Source organism: Otolemur garnettii, unplaced genomic scaffold, assembly GCF_000181295.1.
Source record: "Otolemur garnettii isolate 467f Iridium unplaced genomic scaffold, OtoGar3 scaffold00006, whole genome shotgun sequence".
Classification (NCBI taxonomy): domain Eukaryota; kingdom Metazoa; phylum Chordata; class Mammalia; order Primates; family Galagidae; genus Otolemur; species Otolemur garnettii.
In genome coordinates this window covers 32,732,244-32,759,595 of record NW_003852401.1, presented here as the reverse complement: position 1 = coordinate 32,759,595, position 27,352 = coordinate 32,732,244, and the positions used below count along the sequence as shown (strand labels likewise).

The following is a 27,352-nucleotide window of genomic DNA, read 5'->3' as shown; positions in this document are numbered from 1 at the left end:
TCTGGAGAGAAGGTAAATTCTGCCTTCTGTTTTTTCCTCATGTTTGTGAGTTTTTGATGTCAGTGATTTTGGATCTAAAAATCCTTGATCTTGATTATTATATTAATGATAAATCAAGCAATGGGCATTTTCAACATGCTCAAGGGAAATCAATAAATTCAGCACAATGCAATTCTCCAAAGAGAGTCAACTTTTTAGAGGACTGAAAAATGTAAAATTGAGATTGAATGCATTGAAACAATCAATAATTTTACTAAGTTTATTGCTAAAATTTGGTAAGGTGTTTTCTGGAGAAAGTTATTTGTCTGTCTCTCTATCCGTCTGTCATCCATTTTCTGCTTTGTTGCAAAAAGGTTTTCAGTGACTGCTGAATGATTTTAATATAGAATGTATCAGTGGCATGACAACAGGAAACAGAAGCCCAGATAGGAACAAAACCAAGGCCTGTGGCAGACAAGAGCAGAAATCGGGAGACACAGGGAATAGTACACAAGGAGCATATTTGTGAAAGCTTGAAGAACTGCAGGAACATTGCTTCACCAGTCCTTATACTTGTGTGCAAACCATACAAAGGAGGCTGACTGTGCTTTCATATTATTATAGGTTAGGAAACGGAGCATAGTTCAGTTTCCTCGGTGCATTCATTCGATAGACACTCATTGTGTCAGGTACTGTGGAGAGCAATAGGGATACAACTGTGAAAAATCTGCCTTGTTACAGTCTGAGATCAGGAATAAACTGTAGAGGCCTCGTTCTCATGGTTTATCTGTGTAACTTCCTCAATAACTTTCCCAGATGATATGACCAGGAGGTTTCAGGAGAGTCCTACAAAAAAGTTCTAAAATACATTATTAAAAGCGGTGCTATTTACTGCAGAGATATCATTCATTGCTCAAACTTATTTGCTGTGAAGATTTCCTTTTGAAGTGTTGAAAAAGGCTCTCTGTGGTGCACGTTTCAATTTTCTTTCTGTCAAATTTTAAAATCTGAATTTAATTATGCACACCAGAGTAAATTATGGGCCCCTGATTTATCCAACTAAAGGTCATGGGCTAATCCTTTCAGATTATGGTGAAGAAAAAGAAACACTTTAGTTAATTATAGAATGAGTTTGCATGATTTATCATCCCTAGATCTGTTATGGAAAACTTTCAAGGGATTCAATATACATGTGGTTATTTTTCTGGATGATACTGTTGTTGTTACAGCTGGACTTCACCATCTGAATCATCTTGGGCTTATGATTAGACCCGTAAGTGAAAAATTATTTTGAATAAATCATCTTCCCAGAATAAAAACAAGAGTTTCAGCTCAAGCTTCGTGATTAATGCAGTGGTACAATCAAGTTTTCATCAATGGCAGGACTTAGGGACCGGAAAATGCTATGCCCATGTATTTTTCTAGCTGGTAGGGAATGCCAGTTAGCGTCCAGTTGCCCCATAACTAAGCATAGGGCTAGACACACAATGATCATGGCCTCCATTGAACACCTCGACCTGGTCAGTTAATTTCCCAATTCCTCCTTTTATTTTGTGTTCATGTCTAACAGGCCTGCAAGAATATGGAGCTATAGACTGTAAATAGACGACAGGATGTGAAAGACTCTAAGGTTAGTGATGCTGCTTTGGTTTGTTATCGGGCAAGATGCAAGATCAACAGAACCACAGGCAGGTTCACGCTGTGAAGAAAAGAAAGCTGGGCCCCAAAATGGCATATTAAATGCAGCGTAGCTGTTGGAAGCCAACTTTTAAAACTGCAAATATTATAGATTGTTGCTGCCTATCAGATAATAATACAACTAGTTCAGAACATGCTGGTTTTGATATTTATTGCCTCATTTAATTCTTATACCTATCCAATGAAGTAGGACTCATTATCATACTGAACAGGTGAGGAAACTGAGACTCAGAGGGGCAAGTAAATGATCCCCGCTGACTCAGAACCTAAGTAGAGCAGAAAGACATTTGATTTCAAAGCTCCAGGTTTTCAAAGTGCTCTTTTTGTTTGTTTGTTTGTTTCCAAGTCAGCCTGCCTCCCAGTACTGCACTGCTGCAGCCATCCACAAAAGTAATTTGGGCTTTTTGCACTAACAACTGTATATTAGTGTGGCAAAATTGCTTGTGAATGACAATTTATTAGATTTTGTGACTGCCGCAGAAGAGAAAGAAGAATGTCTAGGTTCTGGTCTCATCCTTTCCATTGATTGCCTAGGTAAGTCGCTGATTTTTTTTTTTTTTTTTGTACAGCATTGGAAAGAATGTCTTAACTCCTCAGTCAGTGAAATCCTTAAGGGCAGGCCTCCCCCCACCCCTCTTCTCCCTAAGTCTCTCTGTGCTGCTTTTAGCAGTTAGTAAAAAGTGGGTCTTTTGAAGACAGACAATAAATAGTGCATTATTGTACCTGCCTCTCAGAGGTATTTTAATTGATACATAGTTAACAAAGGATGTGGTGATGTTCTTGGAAATTGCTGTGAAATGTGAATTAAAAAAAAAACGATCAGCCACACTAGCGGCCACAGCTTGTCCGGCCTGTTTTAATTTGCATTTATGTAACTTGCCTATTTCTGGGCATCCTAGGGAGGACACATTTAAGAAATTAAAAGGGAAAATTTATTTATCCGAAACGTTTCCTGACCTTCACAGCATAAAACCCAAGGCACCCGAGCTTCGGAGACGACAGACTGTCGGGAATTGTAAAGATGATTCGGAAGGCAGGGCATTGTTTGGCGGGAGGAGCTCAGCCTGCCCCTAACAGAAAAGTCTAAGTCAGCATTTACTTAGAAAATTTCTTTTAAAAGTTACAGAAGCAGTGCACAAGTATCAATATTCCCTGTACAAACTCATATCTTTGTTCTGTTCTCTTGCTCTTGTGCCGTCTCTTTTTGAATTTCCTATAAAAGCTAAATTAGGTCTCAAGGGTTCTGCACCACTAAGCAAGGATCTCTTCTAGTCCATTGTGATGGAAGTAAATGTACTCAGGAGGGAGATGTACTTGAAGGAAAGGCTAAAGAATCTCCCTTCATTGAATCCCCCTGTCTCCCTCTCCCTTCACTGAATCCCCCTGCCTCCCACACAACCTACCCGCCCTGACTTTTCTAAATATTTCGGCGTGCTATCGCGGGCGGGCACACACAAGCCCTCCAACTAGCTTTCAGCAAAACTGTGCAGTAGGTAGGATTCTTCTCTTAAATCAGCACAGCCTTTCTGTGCCTGCCCCACCGCAGCTCTGTCAAGAGGGGTGGAAGGATCTTTCAAGTTTTCATGCCCTCAAGGTTTCTCCCTGTACCCCTATGAAATAATGTGTTCTTGGGAAAAGATTGGGTAAACTCATTTACGAGGATGTAAATAACATGGAGGCTGAATTTCTCTGTGGTATATACCTTATATTAGCATTCAGAAATAATCAGACTCTTCTAATCTCTGTGGCTCTCACCCCACTGTAGTTCTAACGTGTATTATATTATTAGCATCTCACAGGACTATGGGCTATGTAGAAATCAACGGTAATGAGTTGGAGAGCAGGCATATTTTAGGGGACAGAGCTGCTGAATTTTAAAATCACAAAGGACAGTCCAATTCAGGACTTTTAGGACCTCATGGTTCTGAAGTGGAATCCCAGTGTGCACATGTTGGTTTTGTACAAGTTGTGCTGTCTATAAAAGCTTCTGTTTCCTCCAAAACGAAATCAGTTGAAAACCAACCCTGCTAACAAGGTAACAAATTCATTGTCCTTATGGGCATGAACCTTGGACTTTGAAAGCTGGAAGTGACCCTGGAGACCATCTCATCCCACATTTTCATTTGGAAATGAGGCAGGCCTGGCCCCAAGAGGTGACTTGCCCAGGATCATAGTTAAGGGTAGCAAAATGCCTCCTGATTTAAATTCTAGAATTCTTTCCACTGAATCCCCAGAAGACAGTCTGTCTTTTGTGTGATAGCAAAATACCATTGTGTTGGATACTGCTTGTACTTGGGTGTGAGCCACATGTTCTCAAATTAAGACAGGTTGCTCAGGGCCAGGTGCAGTATGTGGTCATTGGTGGTAATTTTTTAAATGCACGTTTAATAAAAAGACATGTTTTCCAATGATTCTAAATGATCATGTTTTCATTCCAGATGTTCAATTAGTAGTGCCAGAAAGGAAGCTCTAATATTATGCATGATTTTAAAAGGAAGATGAACCAGTGCATTTTTGCAGATCATTCTCCTAACTTTGGCTTGGCTGGAATCAGGGAGGCATGTGAAGACTGTACATCCCAGAAAGGTCCTCTGAGACATACGAGACAGACCAAGAGGAGAAGGCCAGCTTGAAGCATCCTGGGGCCATGGGTGAATGTTAGGGAGGACACAGCTGTTAAAAATCTCATTCGAATGCCAACCACTCCAGGTACTATCTGTGCGACCTTGGACAAATGACTTAATTTCCCCATGCTTTATTTTTTCTTTTTCATCTGTGAAATGGGGGTAACGTAACACCAATTTCAGGGGTTTATTCTGGTGATTAACTGAAGTAGTTCCTTCATTCAATTACTCACCAGAGGGCCTTTCACATAGTAAGTGTTCAATAAAAACTAGCTGTGATGATAATGATGCAGATTTAGACTAATGCCAGGGGACATGAACCTTATAATTCAGTTTTATTTATATTATACATTTATAATATTTTTTTTACAAGATCACGTATAGTGCCATTTTTAATAGACATTTCTCTTTTTCCAGAAATTGAACCTTATGAAGTAACGTAATGGTTTTTGGGAAATACTCACTGCTTTTAAGAGCACTGGGTTAGCATTTTTTTTAATTAAAAATGGCTAGTAAAAAATATTTCTTTTTCTGGATTCAAATAGAAGCTCGTCAAATGCCTTTCAAACATTACAGCTTTTATCTATATAAAACTTTGTATTCAGAAATAGGTTCTGCCTGAGAAAGGAGGTTTTTGACTGCTAACAAGGTGCTAATATCCACAGCACCACTCTGTACCTTTTTGCCAACTGACTTGGTTTGTATTTAATTAGACCTCAAGATGTTGGACTGAGTATAGAGCAAGTTACATAAGTTTCACATTTTAGATCTCCTGATGTCAGTACTTTCCATTATAGCAGAACACGCCATTGAAATTATGGAATAAAGGGAATCTTAAAAATGAAACGATGAATAAAAACACTGACTTTAAGAAGAAATGATGAGGGACTTGGAATGTTTTCTAAAGATGCATACTTGAAAGTAGACTCGGATGAAAATGTGAGGAGTTTTTTTAGCAGAAAAAATGATTTTTATTGAGAAAGAAAGACTCAACTTTTTAGATTCTTAGAGGCATTCTTAAAAATTATGTGTAAAGTATGATGAAATAAAATATTGGATAGCTCCCATTTAAAAAGTGGTCTTTCCCCAAACAATCCTCTGAAAGAACAAATCAACTTTCTATAGCTATGAAAAAACTCACAATGGGTCTGATAATATTCAGTGAGATGGTACGTGAGGAAGCATCGCAATTTATATATGGTCAATATCATGTCTATAATTTTTTTTTCAGCCACATTGTGCTAAACAAATGTAAATAAATAAAGAAAAAAACCACTGGGCTGACATTGAATACGTCAGGTATGTTCAGAACTGGTAGGTGGGAGTAAGGACATGTGTTATAATACAGGTTTTGAGGGGTAACTGATATGTCAGCTAAGCCTCTGCTTCTTTCTTGACTCTTCTATCTATCCAATGACCCCCTAAATCATTAAGGGGCAAGTTTTAAATATTAATACAAGAGCAGTCATGAATTTCCTTTTGTTTCAAAAGTTCAAACACAAGGTCCTCAACATTCTCAGTTTATCACCGTCCAACAAAACTCTTATTTTGACATTTCAGCATCTGTCAATTCTTTCCCCTAACAACCACATGTCTACTCCCCAGTGGGAACTTCCTTGGAGGCATATTGTACTTGGAAGATTATACGTATGTGATAGACATTAGTCGGTGACTCTCTGGAGGGCAGAAAGCCTCCCTTTGTCATTTGCAATACAGAGATGACAACACTTCACATTTTTTGTGGAACAAGAAAAACTCAAGAACAAAAACAATCCATTTAATGAGGGCTAAATACCAGGCACTATGCTGAGAACTTTACAATGGTATCTCATTTGATTTGGCTCTTTCTATAGCTAATTATAATTATCCTATGATGCAGGTATAATGTATCTTCTCTTTACAACAATTTGGAGGCTCAAAGAAGTTAAGTAACGCAGTAGGTAGTGGAGATAGGATTGGTACCTGGACTGCTTTGCTACAATGCTTGGGATTGTAACTAGCTCCCTAGGAGGTCAAGGGTCAAATATAGTATCTGACACAGGGTTAGGGTAGAGTTAATACCGGTGTCCTCTCTTACAGTCTGTTTCATTTGGGATGGTACACCCACATGATTTGCGCCTCCAAGCTTCTATTCACTCTGACCTTCCACCTGAAAAGTTTCTCTGTGATTCTTTGTCAATGCAGGCAGTGCCCAGGTTACAGACATCTGACTCACACTACCAAATTGTGTAATGGGTAAATGCACCTGTTCCAACTTACTTACAAATTCAACTTAAGAACAAACCTACAGAACTTATCTTGTTTATAACTTGGGGACTGCCTGTATCATTCCACATAATTTGAAGGCTTGGTTCAGGTGATGTCCCAGGAGGTTCTTCCTAACCACTGTAATCTGACCTTGTTTCCGAGCTCACCTAACTTGTATTGGTTATGGGTGTTAAATGGGAATGCCATATTGTGTTATATTCCTACCAGGTCTGACAATTAAGTTCTCTACCTCATCCTGGAAAGCATACTTCATTGCTGAATATCACTCTGTTCACCTTCAAAGTACTCCCCTTGGGCAGCTGTGCACCCATACCAGTGCCTCGTCCACCTTGCAAAGTAATTTTGGAGCTCTTTTTTCTGGAATAACCATCAGAGCTGTTGTCATCATACGTGGTCTGACAATTAAGTTTGCAAACTTGCCACCCTGGGTTGGCACCGGTAGCTCAGTGGTTAGAGCGCTAGCCACATACACCTGGGCTGGTGGGTTTGAACCCATCCTGGGCCAGCTAAACAACAATGACAACTACAACAAAAAATATATAGCCTGGCATTGTGGCTGTGGCAGGTGCCTGTAGCGCCAGCTACTTGGGAAGCTGAGGCAAGAGACTCACTTAAGCCCAAGAGTTTGAGGTTGCTGTGAGCTGTGACACCACAGCACACTATTGAGGATGACATAGTGAGACTCTGTCACAAACAAACAAACAAACAAACACCCAAAAAACCTTGCCACCGTGCATTTACATTGGCAGCAATGTACAAAAAACTTGGTAAGGTTCATAAACTTGGCATATCAGTGCCTCATAGCGCTTTCTTGTAGACATGTGGTAGTGTCTTGCTGAATGGCATTCATCATTCTTGTGTGTTTTGTGTGCTATATGTCAGCAGTTCTCATGATCATTTCAGAAAAAGAGTTCCAAAATTGCTTTGAAGTCGGGACTAGGTGTTGGTGTCGATGCATTGCTACCCACGGGGAATACTCTGAAGGAGTACTTTGAAGTGATATTTAGCAATGAGGTATGTAGCACTTTTTCTAGGATGAGTTTGAGACTTAATTATCCAATGTTTATTTGTTTAATGGACACATTTTCCTCATTGGCTGTCCTTCAACAACAACATAACGTTTACAAAATACTAGATATACCAAATGTTTGTTGGTTTGCCCATTGTTTGATTTACTTTACCTCATGTGTAACTAGTTTGAAGTTTCAATTGCCTATTATGGAGTTGGGGATTCAAGGATGTCTGATCTCCAGGGTTCAAAATATAATGAAGATAAACATAGTAGAAGTTATACGTGAACATTAATTACTCAAATTATCAGAAAATAATTGCATACAGCAGCTTCCTTCTGTTATCTGTAGCCAAGCTACCTTGTACTTCTAGAAATATGGTTTCTTGGTTAATATCTAAGTTCCACGAGGTTTCCAGTTCTTCTCTTATTCTCCTCTATTGTTCATTATATTGCAACATATTTTAAATAAACTATTATCCTCTTAAGGCTTGAATATTTCCGCCCACTTATTCAACATTCCTTGGGTTGCAGGTTTTGGGCTAGTTGATGAGAATACTATGTCAATCAAGTTCCTATCCTGTCTGCAGGGACTTGATAGTCAAGTGTTGGAGTCAGCAAACTACTGTCCACCCAAATCTAGCCCGTCACTTGTTTTTGTAAATAAAGTTTCATTGGAACGTAACCATGACCATCAATTTACACGTTTACTGTGGCTACTTTTGTGTTATTCTGACATTGTGTACTATGTACAATGTCGAAGATCAAAGATCACATGGGCCAGAAAGTCTAAAATACTATTTAGGGCTTTACAGAAAAAGTTTGCAGATACCTGGTCTAGTGGAATATACAGCAAGGTCTCTTTTTTGAGGATACTGTGTCTTCTAATTCGACTAATGCAATTTCTAGGCAATTAGAATACTAAGTTCATATGAACCTGAAAAACCTTGGCTGAGAATAGGAATCAGGAGTTCTAGTGCATTCTCTTTCATCCAGAACTATTATAAAAGCAGGCTATGTAGCAAGCACAACACCACTGCAAAGGGTGTAATCTCTGAGGCATTTTAGATTTTTTTTAAGCTGGCTCGAAAATACTTTATTGAAGGGAAAACAAGGTGAAAGGGGTCATTGCTCTTTAAATATACTACTGGCATCTAAATCATAATATATTTTGATACCCATATCATATTTTGAAAAGAAAATGCATAAACACGTACTCCTTCAGCAGAAATTTTACAATATGTACTTTTTTCCTTGAATCCTTACTTTCCTTTTACTTACCCCTCATAATTTTATTCTCATGTTAAAATTCTCGTATTTGAGAGTCTCTTCTTAACCTTACTTCTCTACAACAAAACTTAGCATATGTATTGAAATTTGATTTTTTTTTCTCTGAGAACACACGTTTGAGTGAAAATCCTTTTGGATTGAATTATCATTATCATTATCAGTAGACTATGATTGATAAAAATATATTACACAACAATATGGTACATAAGTATATTATAAGCTTTACATTTACTGCACATAAAAATACATGTTTAATGGAAATTCATCCCCTAATAAGCCAGATGGGCTTTTTCTTCTACTTAATTCTGGTACTTATATTTGACGATTATTCACTATTTTATTTTATTTTATTAAATCATAGCTGTGTACATTAATGCAGTCATGGGGTACAGTGTGCTGGTTTTATATACAATTTGAAATATTTTCACCAAACTGGTTAACATAGCCTTCATGGCATTGTCTTAGTTATTGTGTTAAGACATTTATATTCTGCATTTAGAAAGATTCACATGTACCCTTGTAAAATGGACCATAGGTGTCATCATTATTCACTATTAGAACAAAATAGGGTTTAGCACCAATTCTGGTCATATCTCTGTTTTTAGAGATATGTTCTGAATAACTTACACAAATAAATTGAAGGAACAGAAACTAACTTTGCCATAATAACTGAACCCATTTCTTCTAATTCCTTTCGAACTATATGCTTCAAATCACATAGCATTGTATCATCAAACTCTGTTTTTAATGATCTGGGATGATTCGTGTAGGTTGCCCTCCAATTTTGTTGAAAGAAATGGAAGCCACCTGAGTTGTGCAAGGATGTTTAATTTGCTCATTCATTAAGATTGCTCGTTTCCTAAGCATCAATATCAATATTTTAAATTGTCCCCCTTTCAAATGCAATGGAAGTTTGTTTTTCCACTTGGGAATTATACATATAATAAGATTTGAAATGAGTGAGAGTTCAGACTTTATTTCGTGGGGAGTGGAAGGTTATTGTGAAGGGGATGTGGAAAAGAGGAAGCAGCTTTCTCAGAAACCAAATAAGAAAACTGCAGATTGAAATGGGATTCCATTTGGAAGGCCTTCAGCCCCGCCTAGAGCAGCGTTTCTCACTTCAGCCTCTGGTCCCCTGGAGCAGGAGAATTCCTTGCTTCACAGGTTGTTCTATAGGTTCTAGAATGTTTTGCGGTTTCCCTGACCTCTGCCCAGGGGATGCCGGCAGCACCTCTTCAGTTGTGGAAATCAGATTTCCTCTAGATCAGCAGTTCTCAACCTGTGGGTCGCCACCCCTTTGATTCATTTGTAACAACGGGGCAATTAGGAAGGTTGAGAACCACTGCTCTGGGTCTCCTCACATATCTCCTGGGGAGGGGGTTAAAATTACTGCCTGTTTTGAACCACTGTCCTAGGGATATGAATTTCCATGTATGAAGACTCTTTTACTAGTAAACATCATATTAAATCCAGCCTTATTAAAACCAATGAGTTTCTAATAGTCTTAAGGGTAATTTAGGGCTCATCTACCTCATCTATTCACATGATATTCCTCACCTATTCAGAGCGCAGGAATATTCAAAATGTTCCCACGACTCCGCCAATAGGATCAGTTCATCATCTAGCTTCACATACAGCAGAATCTCTGTGAGTTGGCCACCCAAGGGACTGGGACAAACTTGTCCACGTACAGAGGTGATCAACATAAGGAACTAGGCCTACTGTACTGATACATATATGTGGTGCATGTCCGGTCTATGAAAATTAGGTCAGCTTAAGGAGGTGGTCATTGTAGGGAGAAGGTCAATTATGGTGGTTCTACTATATTTTGAGATCCGAGGGTTTCTGTGTTATGCTTTAACCTCCCTGGGGACTGTAGCAGTGCCTCACGGTTTTGTGGGAGGATTGATATAGGTTCGTTCAATGGAGGTAGAATGAAGGTAAGCTAATTTCTCTGTATGCTGATCTTAACTCTGATATTTGAAATAATAATATATTTCCCAAAGTAATATGAGACTTCAGAGACAAAAAATGCCCACTCTTGAAGAACGTAAGGCAGAATGCTTCTTTTTCTAGGGATGAAGAAATTCTTCATTTAAAACACCTTCTTCTACTTCTGCCTCTTCTTCATTTTATTTTGTACATTATTGCTATTTCTGGTGCCTATTGTGAATTACAGCATATGGCTAGACTACACTCTGAGCTCTTTAGAGCATGGGACTGAACACTAGTCACCCTTGTATCTTGAACACTTAGAATAGTGCTGGTGTGTAATAAGCCCTTGATAAATATTTGGTGATGAATGAAGGAGTAGTTGTACAAATATCAAATAAGTTAATGTTCTCAAAGAGCCATTAAACTTTCAACCTTAACCTTATTACATGAGATGACCTTAGGCAACGGATAAGCTAAAGTGTGATGAATGATAAAGTACTGACTTGCTGTAATGTCACAGTCATTGAGATTCAATTTGACACCTAAAACTAAATGTGGGAAATGTTGAAAATATAGAAAACAAATGAAGAATAAAGTAGTTATCTAAACTATTACTATCCGGAGGGGATGCAGACTTTTTATATGTTTTCTTCAACTTCTCTTTTATTCATTTTTATATAATTTAGATCATATCACACAAACAATTTTATATATTTTTTGTGTTAATCCTTAGATTTGGTGATGCCAGGGATAATGTCTTTTTCACTCACCATTTTATCCTCAGTACCTAAAATCTGTCATCACGTGTATCTATAGATACTTCATGCTAGTGGAATATACTGCAGACATGGTGAATGTGTAATACCATACACAGTGAATCCACACTATGTGAAAGTCTATCAGAAAGAGCATTACAACAAAGTTTTTCCTATAGTATTGAAAACATCACAATGAAGTTGCAATATGTCTTTAGGTATAAAGTCTTATTGGTACTTTAGTTTATTTTCTTTGGAAAGATTCCCAGAAGGTGATTTACTGAGCTAAAGAGCATGATATTTATTTATTTTTGAAGAGCTTAAATTCAAAGATTGTACCACTATAGACTCCTACTATAGAATATAAGAGTGCTCAATTCAGCACACCTGCTATAATTTGACAGGTAAAGATGCCACTCATATTATTTTAATTCTTTAATAAGTGAGATTGAGCTATTTTCCCCAAATGTTTACTAGCCATTTATACTTCCCTTTTAATAATCCAAATATTTATGTGTTTGATTTGGGACTTTTTTGGAAGTGTAGAAATCACATTTTTAGACTGTTTTAAAAAGCAGTCTGTATGTCAGGTTTTTCCCTTGGCGTGGCTACTTTGGGCACTTGCCTATGTTCATACCTGTCCTGCATCTCTCAGGAAATTGCTAAGTATGTTCTCAAGACAGCGTATGCATAAACTGGTGGAGAACTAGAGAGCTCGAAACAGAGGCAAGATATGATTATAAATTTTAACTGCTATTGCATTTGTAAAGAGATGAGACGGAGTCTGTCAGCTCCTCTCAGGTTTACATAGTTTCTTTCTTAAATGTTTTCAGAATTTTCCTTAAGAGCAACTGCAGTACAAAGACTGGCAGAATTAATGAGTATGAAGAAACGTACCCCTATTTCTAAACTAGAGCAAGCACAGAAGGTATTTTCTATGCAGTTGAAACAAAGAGGATCACCTGAAATAAGTCTGTACAGTATATTCCAACCTGATATTGTTAAACAGTAGACATTAAATACACGATGAAGGTAACCCAGTGCAGTTCATTTTCTTTCTAATAGTATTTGTGATTAAATTTAGTCCAGTTGTGGGAATCAGGACAGGTTTATAATATGATCAACCGGAGTCCTGGAGATTAAATAACAGGGCAGGGTTGGTGATTCAAGCTGTGTTTTCTACAGTATGGTTTAAACAGAAGCGGTCTGAACAACCAATAACAGGGGACTAATAATTGTGCTTTTAAAGAAATGCAAATGGACTTAATTTGAAAGCATAGAAATTAACCATATAAATGATAGCTTAATGTGAGGAATATTATGTCTCAGCCAAAATGCAAAACAAATTAAATTGCAATATTGTTAAGGAGGAGCGTAACTCTGCATTTCTTAGGAGTTAATGTCACATTTAATTGGTTTTTTACTTTATATTCCTGGGCACAATTAGACATGGCATCTTCTTAATGTTGTCAAGGTTCTTTCCTTAAGAAAATATCTTATGCGTGTACAAAACATAAAAGGATGATAATAGGCCTTTGATACAAGTAGTATGTTGATGAGAGTTTCAATCTCAGTGAATCAGACACAATCAATCAAACTCAGGTGGATAAATAGTGGTATGCTAGGCTATTCAAAATGGTTTTTTTTTCCCCTTTAAAATGCTTATGGCCAAAGATAGATAACCCAGATCTTGACAGACATAAAATCCAGAGGAAAAAACTAACAAGCTGACCATTAACTGAGTAGGCGCCCATCACAAGCTAAAAGTGTGTATTGGTGAATGAATGAAGAGGAATTTGGTACTTAGCCATCAACAGTCTTTATTTCTCATAAAATTGCTTCTTTAACGTATATATAGATTCTTAGTGGGGGGGGAATTATAAATACATAATTTCACTAGAAATTTAAAATCCATATAAAAAAAGATATAGGGGAGATTATGAAATTAAATGTTTAGAATCTTTGAGGGAATAATTATGGTAAGAAAAAACTTCACTGTTTGTACGTGGAGTTTGTTATGATTGTGTCTGTATAGTTCATACTCATAACCTATGGATTTGCTATAATATTTAGTTTAATTTTTGCTGAGATTCATAAAAGCCATTATCATTATTGGAGTGAGAACTGTGAACTAGGGTTTTCCCAAGGTTGGCTTATAACTAAATTAATATTTTCACTATATTATTCTCTAATGAAGACTGATGAGTGTTTCATAAACATAGTTGTCTTAAGAGCCAACACTGGCCAAATGGTAGTGAAGGTTGCATCAGGACTTAGCAAGCATTAATGCCATGGATGTTGCCTGCAGTGGGTACAGAAGTGGCAAAAATTAGTATGGTCAAAGAGAGAGAGCATAAAATTAATGAAAACAGAGCTGGACTTGAAGTCAGAAGCTCTGGTTTCCAGTCAAATTCTAGCATCAATTTCTTTAACAAATAATTATGGATAAGTAATAGTCTTTTTTCCTTCAGAAAAAGAAAAAGGGACCTTTGAGAAATTCAAAGGAAACAAACAGAATCTAAGGAATTCTTTAGGACTTTTATAAGAAATCGAGTTTTGTTGTGCTTGGGACTGTTACCTTGGAGGGCCTGGCTCCTCAAACATTTTAAGTGCTCAATAATCAAGATTCATTGGACCATGTTTAAAACGGATCCACTACTGGAGGTGTCACTTACACCTTTATCATATAGTTCTTTTATGTTTTAAGCATTTTATATATTATTATGGAAAAAGTATATTGTTGACTCTAAATCAATACTTGACTCGACTATGTTAGCCGATCTTCTAAGAATCATTAATGAAAATGAGGATACAATGAAATTTCAGTGGAAAGAAATTCAGAATCAATTTATTTCATTACAAAAGAACATTTTCTAAAACCAGTCACCTAGGTTTTAATTTAATATTCTCACATGAGTGGCAGCCAGACTGATTTTTAGTAATATCAGTAAACAAAACAGAACCACAACTGGAAGGATATTAATGCTGTCTTACTAGTATTCTTACTGTTGATATTTCTGAGTTGTCCTTGGAAAGATTTACTCCAAAGTACTGTGCCTTTGGTACTTAATTTTTAAATCACAAGAATTAAACTGTATATGCATGGAGAACAGTGCTTAGAATTAAATCTATTAAAAAGTAGTCAGCATTTAAAAGAAAAAAACTCAGGATATTGGACTGTTTGTTTTAAATTTAGAGCAAACAGATTAATAGGTTGAGGGCCTAAGTATTTCTAAATAATTTATTTAAAATATTTCTATTTTTACAAAAGACAAATTATTGCCAAGAAACACTTTACCTTAATGATACAATGTTTTTACTGAACACATGTTCCTCTATTGTACCAGACTGTATGGCATTTGTTCATATTCCACAGCTGTGGAAATTTGGAACAAGGGTTCTTCTCCTTTCTTTGAAAGTGTTTAAATCCTTTGCGTACACCAGGCACAACTATGTACAAATTAACAGGAAATATTTTATTTGGCCTTGTTAACAATGATAATGATAGCCAATTATCATTAGTAAAAAACGTTCTTTAAACGTGTGTGTTATTGTTTGATTCTGAAATCCAGAAATCAACATCTGCTGTATGATAAAATATGATTTGAGTCTTCACGCTGGTTTAAGGTATATAATCAAATTTTTACTTGGGAAATTTAGAATATGAGTTTTTATGCTGATGGGGAATTGCAAAATCCATGGGAAGCATTTTTTGTGATCCATGTCTTAGGTGAAATGAAACATTTTACATGGAGTTTGTCAAATAATTAGTTTCCTTGATTTTCTTTATACTATTTAGGCAAATGAAAATAGTATGACTGACTTTTGTCTCCTCAGAGTTAATTACAGGCAGCCTCATATTCCGACCCTATTTAATAAGACTGTTGTTACCTAGTCTTTTTAATAGAAAGATCAAAATAGTGACTTATTGTTTACTAAGTACTAGGCATGTTTACATAAGAGCTAAAGTAAAAAATCTAAACTTGTATTACATATACAACTTCAAGTAAAACCACTGTTCTCCAAAGTTTCACCCTGCATTTACCACCCAGAATAATATGCTGGCCCAGGCATACCATGAAATAGTCGTATGTGTCCCCTGTCACATAACATGGGAGCACCAGACAGAAACCACAGAGAGGCATGGAGCACAGAGTGTCCAGAAAACAGATTGTTTTTATTAAATAACCGTTTAACACTCTAAATACTCTACAAGTTGGAGGGGTCTTTCAACTTTTGGGGGCCTCACGTAATGGTTTCATTCATCCATATCTTGAATCCTTTTAGTTCCAAGACATGAACAGATTGTGTACCATAGCCATTATATTATCTGGAAAAGTACAATTTATTAGTCTAATACATTCTAGTTAATAATCAGCATTTTAAAAAGTGATTTATTTATCAGAACTGGAAAAGTATCACTCTATGGTCTTGCTCACTGTATAGAAATTATGAGATTCATGCTAATTCAGACAGTTGTGGCTAAGAGTGACAATTTGGCTGCCTGGAAGTTTCAAATGGTGGCACTTATTTATGTGAATTTTCTCCAGTCCAGAGTCTATTTTTCAGCTTTGTAGGCTCAGGAACTTGATCTTGTCAGTATTTCAGAGTGAATTAGACATTAGTATGGGGACCCACATTAAGTTCACAAGAGCTAAAGTATAAGGTATGTATAAGAACACTTGTTCTTGACTGTATATCTTAATTTGGGTGCCTGAAAATGAGTTGATCGGTGAGTTTAATAAGGTTTTCAGAACAGAAGGAATCAAGTTTAATTGATTTCAAATAAGAGGAGAAATTTATATATTATTATATAAAAACAAGACAAAACAAAGCTGATCAGAAAATTAAAATAAGGGTCTACTTTTTTGTTTTTTTTTTGCAGCTAAATGAAGTGACAAATTACCATGTCAAAATGAGGAGCCTTCACGTGAGCCGTTGTAGACACTTTTAAGCCTGCTTAGTGATTTACCCATCGATAGTGCTGGGATGGATTGGCCATTATTTACCTCTCCTATCCTGGTTTACTACTAAGAGTCTTTGTAATTTTCCTTCTTTAAATACACTTAAGAAAGAGAATATCTCAAAAGTCAGAAAGACCATTATGTGTTGATTTTATAACTGGTATTTAGTAATCTAAGATACTGTCCAGAGAAGATATTGCTACTTTGAGATAATAGCTTAAACATTAAAGAAAATCAAACTCTCTCTATATCAGCCATTTCCTTATATTCAGAAAAAAGAATTTTCCTTATAAAAACGCATGCTTAAGAATATTGTATTTTCACATTTTTTTTTCTTGATGAGTGATTTTTTAAAACAAGCTATACTTTCATTTTCACATGGACATTTGCCTCCTCCAGTGTATTTTCTTTTTGTAATTTTAAGAATTAACTAAGAAAATTTTTTAAATTGTCCTTTGAGACTGATTTCACTGGTAAAAGTTGCATTTGAGAACGATATTACTACTTGTGCTTTGTTAGGTGCTGTTCTTTTCTGGACAGTTCTCCCGTAAACTCTATTTCATATAGTACTAACCATATGAGGCATCTGAGCAGGACAAGTGACAATAATTTAATCGACCTTATTGATGATGAAGAAATCAGCCACAAGAAAGACTTGCACTCCTCTTTAGAGGCCCATCTTCAATATCACTTCCCCTGCGAGAGCTACTCTGAATTTCTAATAGCAGCCTTCCTATATTCTGTTCTGCTCTCACTTTGATCATAGCTCTGACTCTACCAGTTGACTGCTTTATCACTTTCAGCATTATCAGGCTCAGTCCTCTATTTTACTTTAGGGGAGGGTGCACAATCAATCTTGAATAAGTAAATGTGTGGGGCAGATACATTTCTGTTCGTGTATAGATGGCTGTAAAAGATGAAATCTTCAGCATCTTTTAACATTTAAACTGCAACATGTGTGATCTCATTCTTGTTCTTCAGAGTATATCTTAATCTGGGCTCCTAGAAATGAGTTGATCAGTGAGTTTCACAAAGTTTTCAGGACAGAGGAGAATCAATTTTAGTTCATCTCAAATAAGGAGAGAAATGTATTTGAAAATAGCAAAAACAAAATAAAGATGATCAGAACATTAAAGTAAGAGTCTAGTTTTTCTTTTACAGCTAATAATACTAACTTACTTCATGCCAAGTTCTAGTTATAAATGCCAAGGCCTTTTAAAAAAAGCTTTGGCTGTTTCTTTTTAAAAGTAGTTTTCTGCCCAAATTCAGAGTGCCACTTGTACTTCTAATTCCATATTAAAATACTATCTATGTGCTCTCATCACATGATCACAATGCCATCTGATGAAAGGCAGGCAGGGGGGTAACAGTCTTAAAAAGAAGGATGCTTTAGTGGACAGTTGCATGAAAAATTTTTTAAATGTGTACCTTAATAAACTTAATGCCAAAAGCTTTACTGTGAGGTAAAATCTATGTAGCAGTTTCTTTAAGGCTCCCAGATCTTTTGTGCGTCCCATAGTGCCAAGATGTTTGGCTTACGGGATCACAAAGTAGTGAGAAGGCTAGTAAGAAAAGCGTCATTTAGTAAACAACCAGATTAATTTTCTATTTCTTAGCCGATGTCTGTGATTCCTCTAAATTAGAGAAATATGACCCAGGATCATATGATACAACAACTAATCACACAAAATTGACATTATTGGACACCCATTCTAGTACAGTAATTTACAGCGTCAGCTTACACAGCCAGTTAATATTTACGACGCAAAGATAAACATGCTTAAGTCAAAGCAAATTACTTTTGCTCTTTTAGGAGAGCATATTTTGAGATAAGTTTTTAGCAATATCCTCTGGCTTTTGTAAGAACAAGTCTATGTCAAGAACACCCTAAAACAAAATTTGTTATCGAATTATTATTATACAAAGTTACAATCTATTTCTAATATTTATAAAAGAGCTACTAACCAAAGAGAATGCATGATAATATTAAGTATAAAGTACTATACTTTCTAAGTGCCATTTTAAAATGTTTTAAATGCTTACTGTGCACGGTGTACAACAATGTGGGGAGAATACATCATGAATAACAGTTTCAACTCCTCAGATAAGCACTAATAAAATTGCACGTGTTACAGAGCCTCCAAATCTGGAATTTGAAATATGAATGGCCACATAGATATATTTTAAAGGTAACCTGAGCAAGCCAAAATTCTGAACGGTTTGAAATGTGTAATGATTTTGTGACACTATGATCACAATATTTCCTTTCATAAGAATCCACCCCCAATGCCATTAGTTAACCACATGGTTATTATATGGAGCTTGATTCACTCTAAATGCCGTTATAACACCTGTGGTTTCCCTCATTAAGAATTGAATGGATGGGGTCAGGGGTTGAAAGGGCAGCATATGCGCTATGAAAGAACTAGTTAACACAGCCTATTATATTGGTGCACTGGTAAATCTCATTTCTATTCATCAGATGATTAGTTCAATCAATATTTATTCCTCTATGCTCCCTTTGTCTTGTGCTACAAAGGAGGCATCCTTCAAATTCATGGCATAAGCCTTGTTATCTATGAATTTGTTGCTTAATTTGAGAGGGAATATTTTATTTATTTGGCAGTCCTGAATTCTTTGATTCCTTTTCCCTCTAATTATCATTAGGTAGTATAATGGAGTTTTGTGCAGATTATTTATAAATAGATGCTATTAACAGTTTCTTTTTTATGCGGCTCTAGTACCACGTGCATTCATATTTTCCCTGTGAATGCTCAGGAAAGTTGCTTCTGTTTCTCTAAATATGTTTGCGTTTGGAAGTCTGGATTGTGAAAGCAAAGATAAGAATGATTTTCTCTCTCAAATATTCATTCTTCTTGTCTGAGTGGGTGGTTATAGGCACATACATATACATACTGCGTATCAGTGTGTATCAACAGACGCCTCCAAAGACTGCTATTATCTGCTAGGGATTCTGTTAAGTCAGAGATTCTATTCAAAGTAAGATAAATATTTGCAAAAAGCTGTAATTGGAAGATGATTACAAAATTACAAGAATAATACTTTTTGTGTAGAGTGCTTATTTTATCAAAGGTCGTCATTCATTACAGCACAAAAGATTTATTTCATTAGTCTGCTTAATTTTTGTCCTTGACATAGGAATAGATGGAATAGCAGAACTACAAATAGAAAAAAACTTACAGTAATTATTCAGCACAATTTTCATTTCTAATAGTTACTTTTCTGTATCTTTTAACATCACATAAAAATGTTTTGTTAGTGGTAATGAAAGTCATGCCAATACATTTTTTAATGCAAATTAAAAGGCTTCACTGGTTTTGTCTTTGTGGAATAAACATGAAAATAGTTTAGTTTTAAGAAATTCTCTTTGTGTGACTAGAATGATAAAATATATTTTTTAAGTCACTGCCATCATTAATTTGGTCCTCATAACTTACGTGATCAGGGACCTTTGATTTGTTTCAATCTGGCCAGAACTTGACAGTCTTCACTTTAGCATTAATTCTCTTATTTCCCAATATGTTTAACTTTAAGGCTTACATTTCACCAGTGTACAGTGGCACTAATGTTATTTTACACAGTTAATCCTCACTTCCTTTATCAATTTGCAAAATCTCGGCAGACCTCTGTGTATAGAATTGTCTAACTTAATAATCTGCTGGAATAAAATTAAACTATTAATTAAATGCTATAATATGTACTTTAAATTAGAGGTAATTATTCATTGTGGTGAAAAAATCCAGTTAATGTGCTATGATTCACACTTTTATTTCTTAGAATGATGGTAATGAAAGGTATAACAACTATATAGGTCATCTTATGTTCCTAAAAGGTGAATACAGGGTTCTAAAATGTGAAGTTTTAGCTGAAAAATTGATTTACTTATCTTTCTATGTAGAAAAACTTCCTGAATTAAATAATTCTAAAATCTTGGTGGCAATTGTGTAAGTGCTACATTTTAGAAAACATAGGTATTATTATAAAGTTCAAATGTCATTTTCTTGAAGACCAGCCTTGAAACTCTATATTTTCTTAGTGCTATAACCTCGTAGGTTTCATGCCTTAGGGACCCTTAAAACATAATCTATGGAAATACATAGTTTGCTTTAAAAGCTGCTTTTAAAGCTGTTAGTAGTTTACTTTTTATCAAATTGTTACCTGAATAGTTGCTTTTAAAGCTGTTAATAGTTTACTTTTTATCAAATTGTTACCAAAATAAGTACATGTGAACATTTATTTATGGTTGAAAGTATAAAATAACGTGCTATTTATGTGGAGTTATCACATAAAACCACTTTAATAATGGTGCAAAAAACCATCTTTTAAGGATTCTCTAAAGAGTGAAAGCTATATTGTTGTTGATAGAAAAATCCAAGGATTTCTAAATTTTAAATAAATGCCAACAAAGGAGTTTTAATCTTGTATCCCCTATGTGTATAAAGCCTGCTGCTCAAAATTTTTTCCTTTACATTTCTATCTTAGTTTCCCAATCCTGATCATCTGAAAATATCGCAAAGCAAAAGCCTTGGTGGTACTTAAGTCTGCCCTAGAAGTCCAGGATGTCAAGCGTTTCCGTGTCACAATACTTGTTATAAATTTACCCATGATGTCAGGGGAGTGAGTCACCAGATATAACCATTTAAGCAAATAATTTGCTTTTTTGGCTATATATTTTTGCAACAATAACTGAAGTACAGCTTTGGAACTTTTCTTTAAACTGTTTGAATGAATACTTGTCTTGGAATAAAGATAGCTTACTGATGATTACTTAATGAGCAATTATTAATGAGCTACAAATAGAGATGCCCTTCCAATAATTTTTTTTTTAATTGTGGGAGGCGGAATGTTGGTTAGAAATATTTAACTGGAACTTGTGGAGGAAATTAAGAGCAAGAACTTGTTTAGGAAATCTGAAGGCCCAGCAGCAGGACATTCAGAGAGAAAACTCCATATTTCTGAAGGGTGGCCCTCCTCCAGAGAGCAAGCGCCTCTTTTCTTAAGTTTACCAGTCAATAAAAATTAACTACCTGCAAAAAACAGATAAAAGCTGGACTTTAGAAAAGCCAAGCCCCATCCTTGTTTACAGCAAGCATAAAACCAGATTTCTAATCCTCCCCAGAGACAATCACCTATTGATTGCCACAACATCTGTGCCCCTGTTTTTGGAAGCAGGAGTAAAAAATCCGACCATTTTGGTGCCCCTGTGTAATAAACAGCTGACAAGATCTTTCAGGAGGGAGCCTTGAAATCTACACACAGGCTCCCTCCTTTCTCACCAATAGATGGGTACAATTAGAAGTCTTCCCTTCAGCCTTCTGAAGTTATTCCTTTCAATAATGCAATCCAAAAAGAAGCGTCTTCTGAACTCCAGTGGACCCTCTCACAGACAAAGGGTGAAAGGCTTTGTGCACCACCAAATACAGCCTTCTCCGCCCCAGGCCGCAGCAGGCTGGTGCTGTGTCTTGGCCTTAGTTCAGCTGCGGGGTAGGACAAGGATCTTAAAGACCAGAGCCTCCTAACCTTTTTCTTAGCCCAGGGCTTCCCTGGGGATAAAGTCTCTCAAATACTCTAGGCGGGGGCGGAGTAGGCTGGAGAGAGGTTTTCAGGATTGGCCCCTAGGAAGACCACTCAGTCCTGGGCTAGGTTTGCCTTGAGCAAAGGACACTGACCCAGGACAGTAGTAAGCTGCAAACTGTGGAGCCAGGGCGCTGACTGGGACGACCTAGGGATGGAAAGCCTGTGTGTGGGGGTGAGCTGGAATAGGCCCACTTTAAAGCCCAGTTCAAACCCGCCGGTCATCCCAATAAAGGCTGCTTAGTAGCCCTGCACAAGCGAAGTCGTTTTTGTTTCTCGCTTTCACTTCTCAAGTTCACACTCAAGTTCAACCCCAACTCCCACAAGACGTCTGAGTAGCCTGGATCTTTTCTCAGTTTCATCCTTAATGAACAGCCTCTGATGATGCAGGAGGGCATTGTCCGCAGGAAACGCGACAGGGCAGTAAAGAGAGACAGTAAGTGGTCAGGATAGGAGAGCCAGAAAGGGTTAGAGAGACCTGGCAACTCTTTATGCTTACTTTTTCTCCAGCGCGGCCACGTGAGAGCTACCTCAAGTCGCCGGCCACCTAGCAAAACTGTCGTGGACCCTCTGGGACAGGGTATGGGTTTACACTGGCTTTCTCAAGGCGAGCATGAGGACCAGCACCTGGCTTTTAATTCTTCAAGTTCTTGGAGTTCCTGCAACACTAACGTGGTGAACCCGGACAGACAGTCATCTGCAAACTGCTCCTTCAGGAGCAGCACGATCAAGCTCCAACCCACTCCCGCCCCACTCCTCTCTCCATTCTACAACACGAAGAGGCAGTGAAAGTCTTATATGCCCTAGGTCCTAGTGCCGGGTCCAATCTGACCTGAAGAGGCTCCTGGTTTCTGACCTTCAGAAAATGTGAACCTAGCCATAGGGGAATGCTAGACGGGAAAAGAAGAGGCAGGACGAACTGTCAACCCCAGATCAGAGCAGGGGAAACCGAAAGGAGAGTGGATAGGGTGGCGAGATAGGGCAGTAATAGAAAAACAAAGACTGGGCGTCTCTTACTAAGCCTGTTCACAATGGCCCAAGTATAGTTTCTTGAAATACTTTGAATCGTGGAGCATGAATCTATCCCCCAACCCAGGACAATCAGCTGAAGCTAGCGCACAGTCGAAGGGGTGCCCATCTCCCGTGCACCCCCACATGCAGTTCGTGGTCAGACAAGATTATCCCAACAGGACGTCCTTGTTTCTTAGCTACAGTTACTTCCCCGAGCCCCTCCAGCAGCTTTCCTCCGTTCCTCTTCCTCCTCCTCCTTTCTGCCACATCCCAGCGTCCCTCCAGCTAACCCGGTCTTTGCCTTTGAGTCCAGGATTCCGGCCCACGGTGTGCGGGCGGGGCCGGGGGTGAGGCCCGCTATCTCCTGAGCAGGTATAGGGCGAAGTGGGTGGGAGAGGAGCACTGCCCGTGGAAAGAGAGGAGTGAACGCAGCTCAACTCTCCCAAGGGGGTCCAGAACGCAGGAAGGTCCGGAGCTGGCAATTTCCAACTTTTTGTTGTCAGAACCAGGTGGTAAGGGACGTATGAAGGTTAAAGAAGAGCTCCCCAAGAACCTCAGAGAGGCCGGGAAGAAAGATTGGGAGGTGGAAGTTAGGCGCCCGGAGGCTTGCACATTTTTTCAAGTGGGCGCCTACCGGGCTCTTTAGTAAAACTAAAGTTGTGGCCGGACACAGCGCTCACGAAACCTACAGGTCCCCACCACTGTAGGAGAGGAGACGGACAAAGTGACTTCCTAAAACCAACCAACAAGCCATTCTTGCGGCCCAGCGTGCAACCAGAGCAGGTGTAGCGCTCCTGTCCCTGGCGCACGGCCCCGCAAACGCCAGCTTGCCCGGGGTCCCACTGACGCCGACGGCTGTAGTGGCCAGGGTCCTGGCCTGAGGGCTCACCCAGCACCTCCTTTCCTACCCGCCCTTTATCTGACAAAAGAGTCAGCGTCCTTAGCTCCCCAGCCACAGGGAGCATGGCCTGTCCTCGCTTTCGGAACTTTCTCCATACAACTTTTTTTGGGTCGCGCTTGTCCCTGGGCCGCGCAGGCTGGGGCACACAGACCCCGCCGGGACGCAGCGCGGGCGTGAAGGCGCGAGAAGAGGACTGTACCCTCAGCCACCTCCAGTCCCGCGACATTACCACTCTGCCTACCACTCTCGCAAAAGGACATGCCTCTTGACCGGGACGCTAGTGGGGTTCGTAACCCAGGACGTGTGTGCCCGCGCGTGTACACCCCGCCGCCTGCCGGTGCGCCTCGCGCGCCCATCCCCGGCCGGCGACCGCTGCGCGCCCAACATTTCCAGCTGCTTCTTCCCGGAGGCAATCCTCTCCCAGCGCTTTCCTCATTCTGAGTCCGCTTCAGCGCCCGAGAGCAACGCGCAAAAAAAGATTCAGTGCAACTCAAGGACTGGTGGTTACCAACTCGTCTCTCTCCCATCTCCAAAAAGCGCCCTCCCGCGTCCTTCCAGAACTCCCGAGAGGCATCAACACCTTTCCTACAACTTTCTATGCTCGGGCCATTCGCAGCCCCACCTGCCAGCGCGGGGTGCGCCTGGCCAACCTCTTTCCCCTCGGCCGAGTGCCCTCCCCTCCCCCAGCTCCGCGTCTGGCTGGAGTTGGCCGGACCCGGGAGCCTGGGTGCCCTCGGGCTCGCTTACCTCGCATGGTGTGGCTGCTCTCCGGCTCCGCGTAGTCATGAAGCTGCTCCCAGCCCGAATCCCGGAGAGCCCAAAAATCCCGCTCAGCACGAGTGAAGAAGGTGGTCGGTGAAGAGCTGCTCTGCGGAGAAAACCATCCCTTCAGGCAGACGCCGTGGCCGCAGGGTGACGTTTGCCGCTGCCGCCGCGCTATGTTAACAGTTTGATGTTGTTGGTAGTGACTGTTTTGATGGTTGTTTGTTTGTTTGTTTGTTTTCAGGAAGGGTGAAAAAAATGTTCTGGCTGGCTGGTGCCTGGGTTTTGTTTTGCTTTTGTTTTTCTTTTTTCTTTCTCTCCAATGTGCTTGCTTTTTAAAAATGCCACCGCCTCCGGCTCAGAAGATTTCTTTTGTGATCACTTGGACTGAGGAGGAGGAGGAAGGGCAGCAGCGGGAGGAGGAGTTGGTGGTGGTTTTGTTAGTTACAAAGAAGAGGGAGAAGGAGCAAGGGGGGAAAAGGAAACAGAAAAGAAAGAAAGGCGGTGTGGATGGCAGAGCATGTGCGTTTTCACATGACATCTGTGCCTGTTAGCGGATCCACAATGTGAATTTTCACTGTTCAGTTACAGGAGGAAGGGAGCAGCGAGAGAGAAAGAGAGGAGAGAGATGCAGAGAGAGAGCTGAGAAGGGGCTTATACGCGAGGGCGGCTTTGGCTGAGACTTGCAGGCCCCGCCTCCTGTCAGCCCCGCCGCCAACCAGCGCCCAGCAGCGCTCGGAGAAGCCGGGACCTCGGGGAGGCGACGCGAGTGGAGGCGGGGTGGGGACTGGGGAGTCGCGGGCGGCCAGGGCTGCGACTGGGAATCAGAGACTGTCCGAACCCGGCTGAGGAGGAGAAAGACCAACGGAGAGGGTGGGGCGGGTCTGCAGGTGACATTCACTTCTGACTTCAGCAAAGACTAGGGACGCTCCGGTCCCTCGGAGGCAGGAGACGCGGGGCTCGCTGGGCCGCAGGTTTTGTCCTTCTCGCGCAACGCCTGCGGGCCGGGCAGAGTTAGTTTTGAATTTATGCCGGAGTTGGCATTTATAGCTTTGCCGAGTGGTTTCCCCGCAAACTCCGCGTTTCTGACAGGGGTTTCTGTGGGCAGGTCGCTTTGGTTTTAGTGGCTGAATAATGCAAACCCACTTGCATCACTTTTTAACACAACTAAAGTGCAGTCCGGTGCAAGTAGCCTTCTGCTTCCTTTAAAAACGTCCTTCGAATCCTTCCAGGCCTACCCGCTCCGCCCCTCCCATCTTGGAAGAAAAGAAAAGAAAAAGCCACGAGCGTGTGTGTGTGTGTGTGTGTGTGTGTGTGTGTGTGTCTTTTGTCAAGGAAATTGATTTTTATTAGCATCTCTGGAGAACCCCGGGAAATGGGCTACATACAGGACTAAAGGATAACAGCCCCAATTGACTGTGCGGCCACCTTAGTGATCCCTGGCAGAGGGTTGAGGGTAGAAAGTGTGATTGTATGGTGCTCTTTAGAAGGGTCAGGGATTTAGGGGGAAGAACCTTAATATTAATTACTATTCTGAAGGGGACAGTTACCTGTTCAGAGGAGATTGGCTATTAAATGTGGGGAAAGTTATTTCTGTTCCTTAGGTGAAAATTGTCATCTATGACCATATATTTGTACTTTGATAAAAGTCAAATACTCATATCAAAACTGTTTCGTTACAAGATTTTCCCTCTCAGCAGATAATGTATGTATACAGATGATTACCTCTCTTTCTCTTCCTACAGTAAGGAACTTCTTAAATACTTTGGTTAATTGTTTACCCTAAAAGATTGGGAGGTGGAGAAATTTGCCTCATTTACTCAGTCTCAAGGCCTTGAGACATCTCCTTATTAATGTACCTCCTGGTAGAGCAGGCCTCATCACTGTTTAGATATCCAAATAATTTGATTTTTACTAGAATTTATTGATGTTATGTCATGTAACATGAATTGGAGAATTGCAGAATTGGCAGTTACTTAGTTAATGAGAACACTGTACTCTGCCAAGTAGTTTTTAAATAAAAAAAGGGATTACTCAGTGAATTTTCATCAGTGTTAAATTGACATAGCCCTGTTGTATGCCCTTCCATTTTCAAGCCAATGTGTAATTTAGGAAACTTTTAGTATTAAGAGTGCAAGCTGATTGAGTCATTAATTAAATGAAATGAACAAAAGGAAGTTACTGTTCAGAATAGTTATTCCCTTATAAATACCTTTCTCCCAGATTTGTAATTGACACAGTAGTTAATCTCTTAAGATAATATTTAAGGCTCCCTGGTTTTATCATTGTTAATCAAGTAAAATATATTCATCATAACTACATTAGAGCTGTAGTAAGTTATGCCTAATTTAGTTGCTTCATTAAAAATTACTAAATCTACAATAGTGAAGAAACAAATTGTGACTATATCATTTTAATTTTATGTGTTTCAAGCAAAGACATAGGAATATTGAAAATCTCAGTCTTTGTAAACATTATGTAATTATTGTTATTATCATTTAGGTAACATTTTAGATTTCTATTTGTCCATAGAGTAAAGAGGAATTTCAAAATTGAAGAAT

General features: G+C 39.0%; 1 protein-coding gene across 1 annotated transcript in view; it reads right to left on the bottom strand.

The window, feature by feature from the left end:
• The window catches only part of RORB (RAR related orphan receptor B), a 188,195-nt gene extending 162,754 nt beyond the window's left edge, over positions 1 to 25,441 (bottom strand). The window contains exon 1 of the mRNA XM_003782957.2: positions 24,777 to 25,441. Coding sequence (XP_003783005.1) covers positions 24,777 to 24,783 — 7 coding nt within the window. The 5' untranslated portion in view covers positions 24,784 to 25,441. The remainder of the gene's footprint in view (positions 1 to 24,776) is intronic.
• Between the last annotated feature and the right edge of the window lie 1,911 nt (positions 25,442 to 27,352).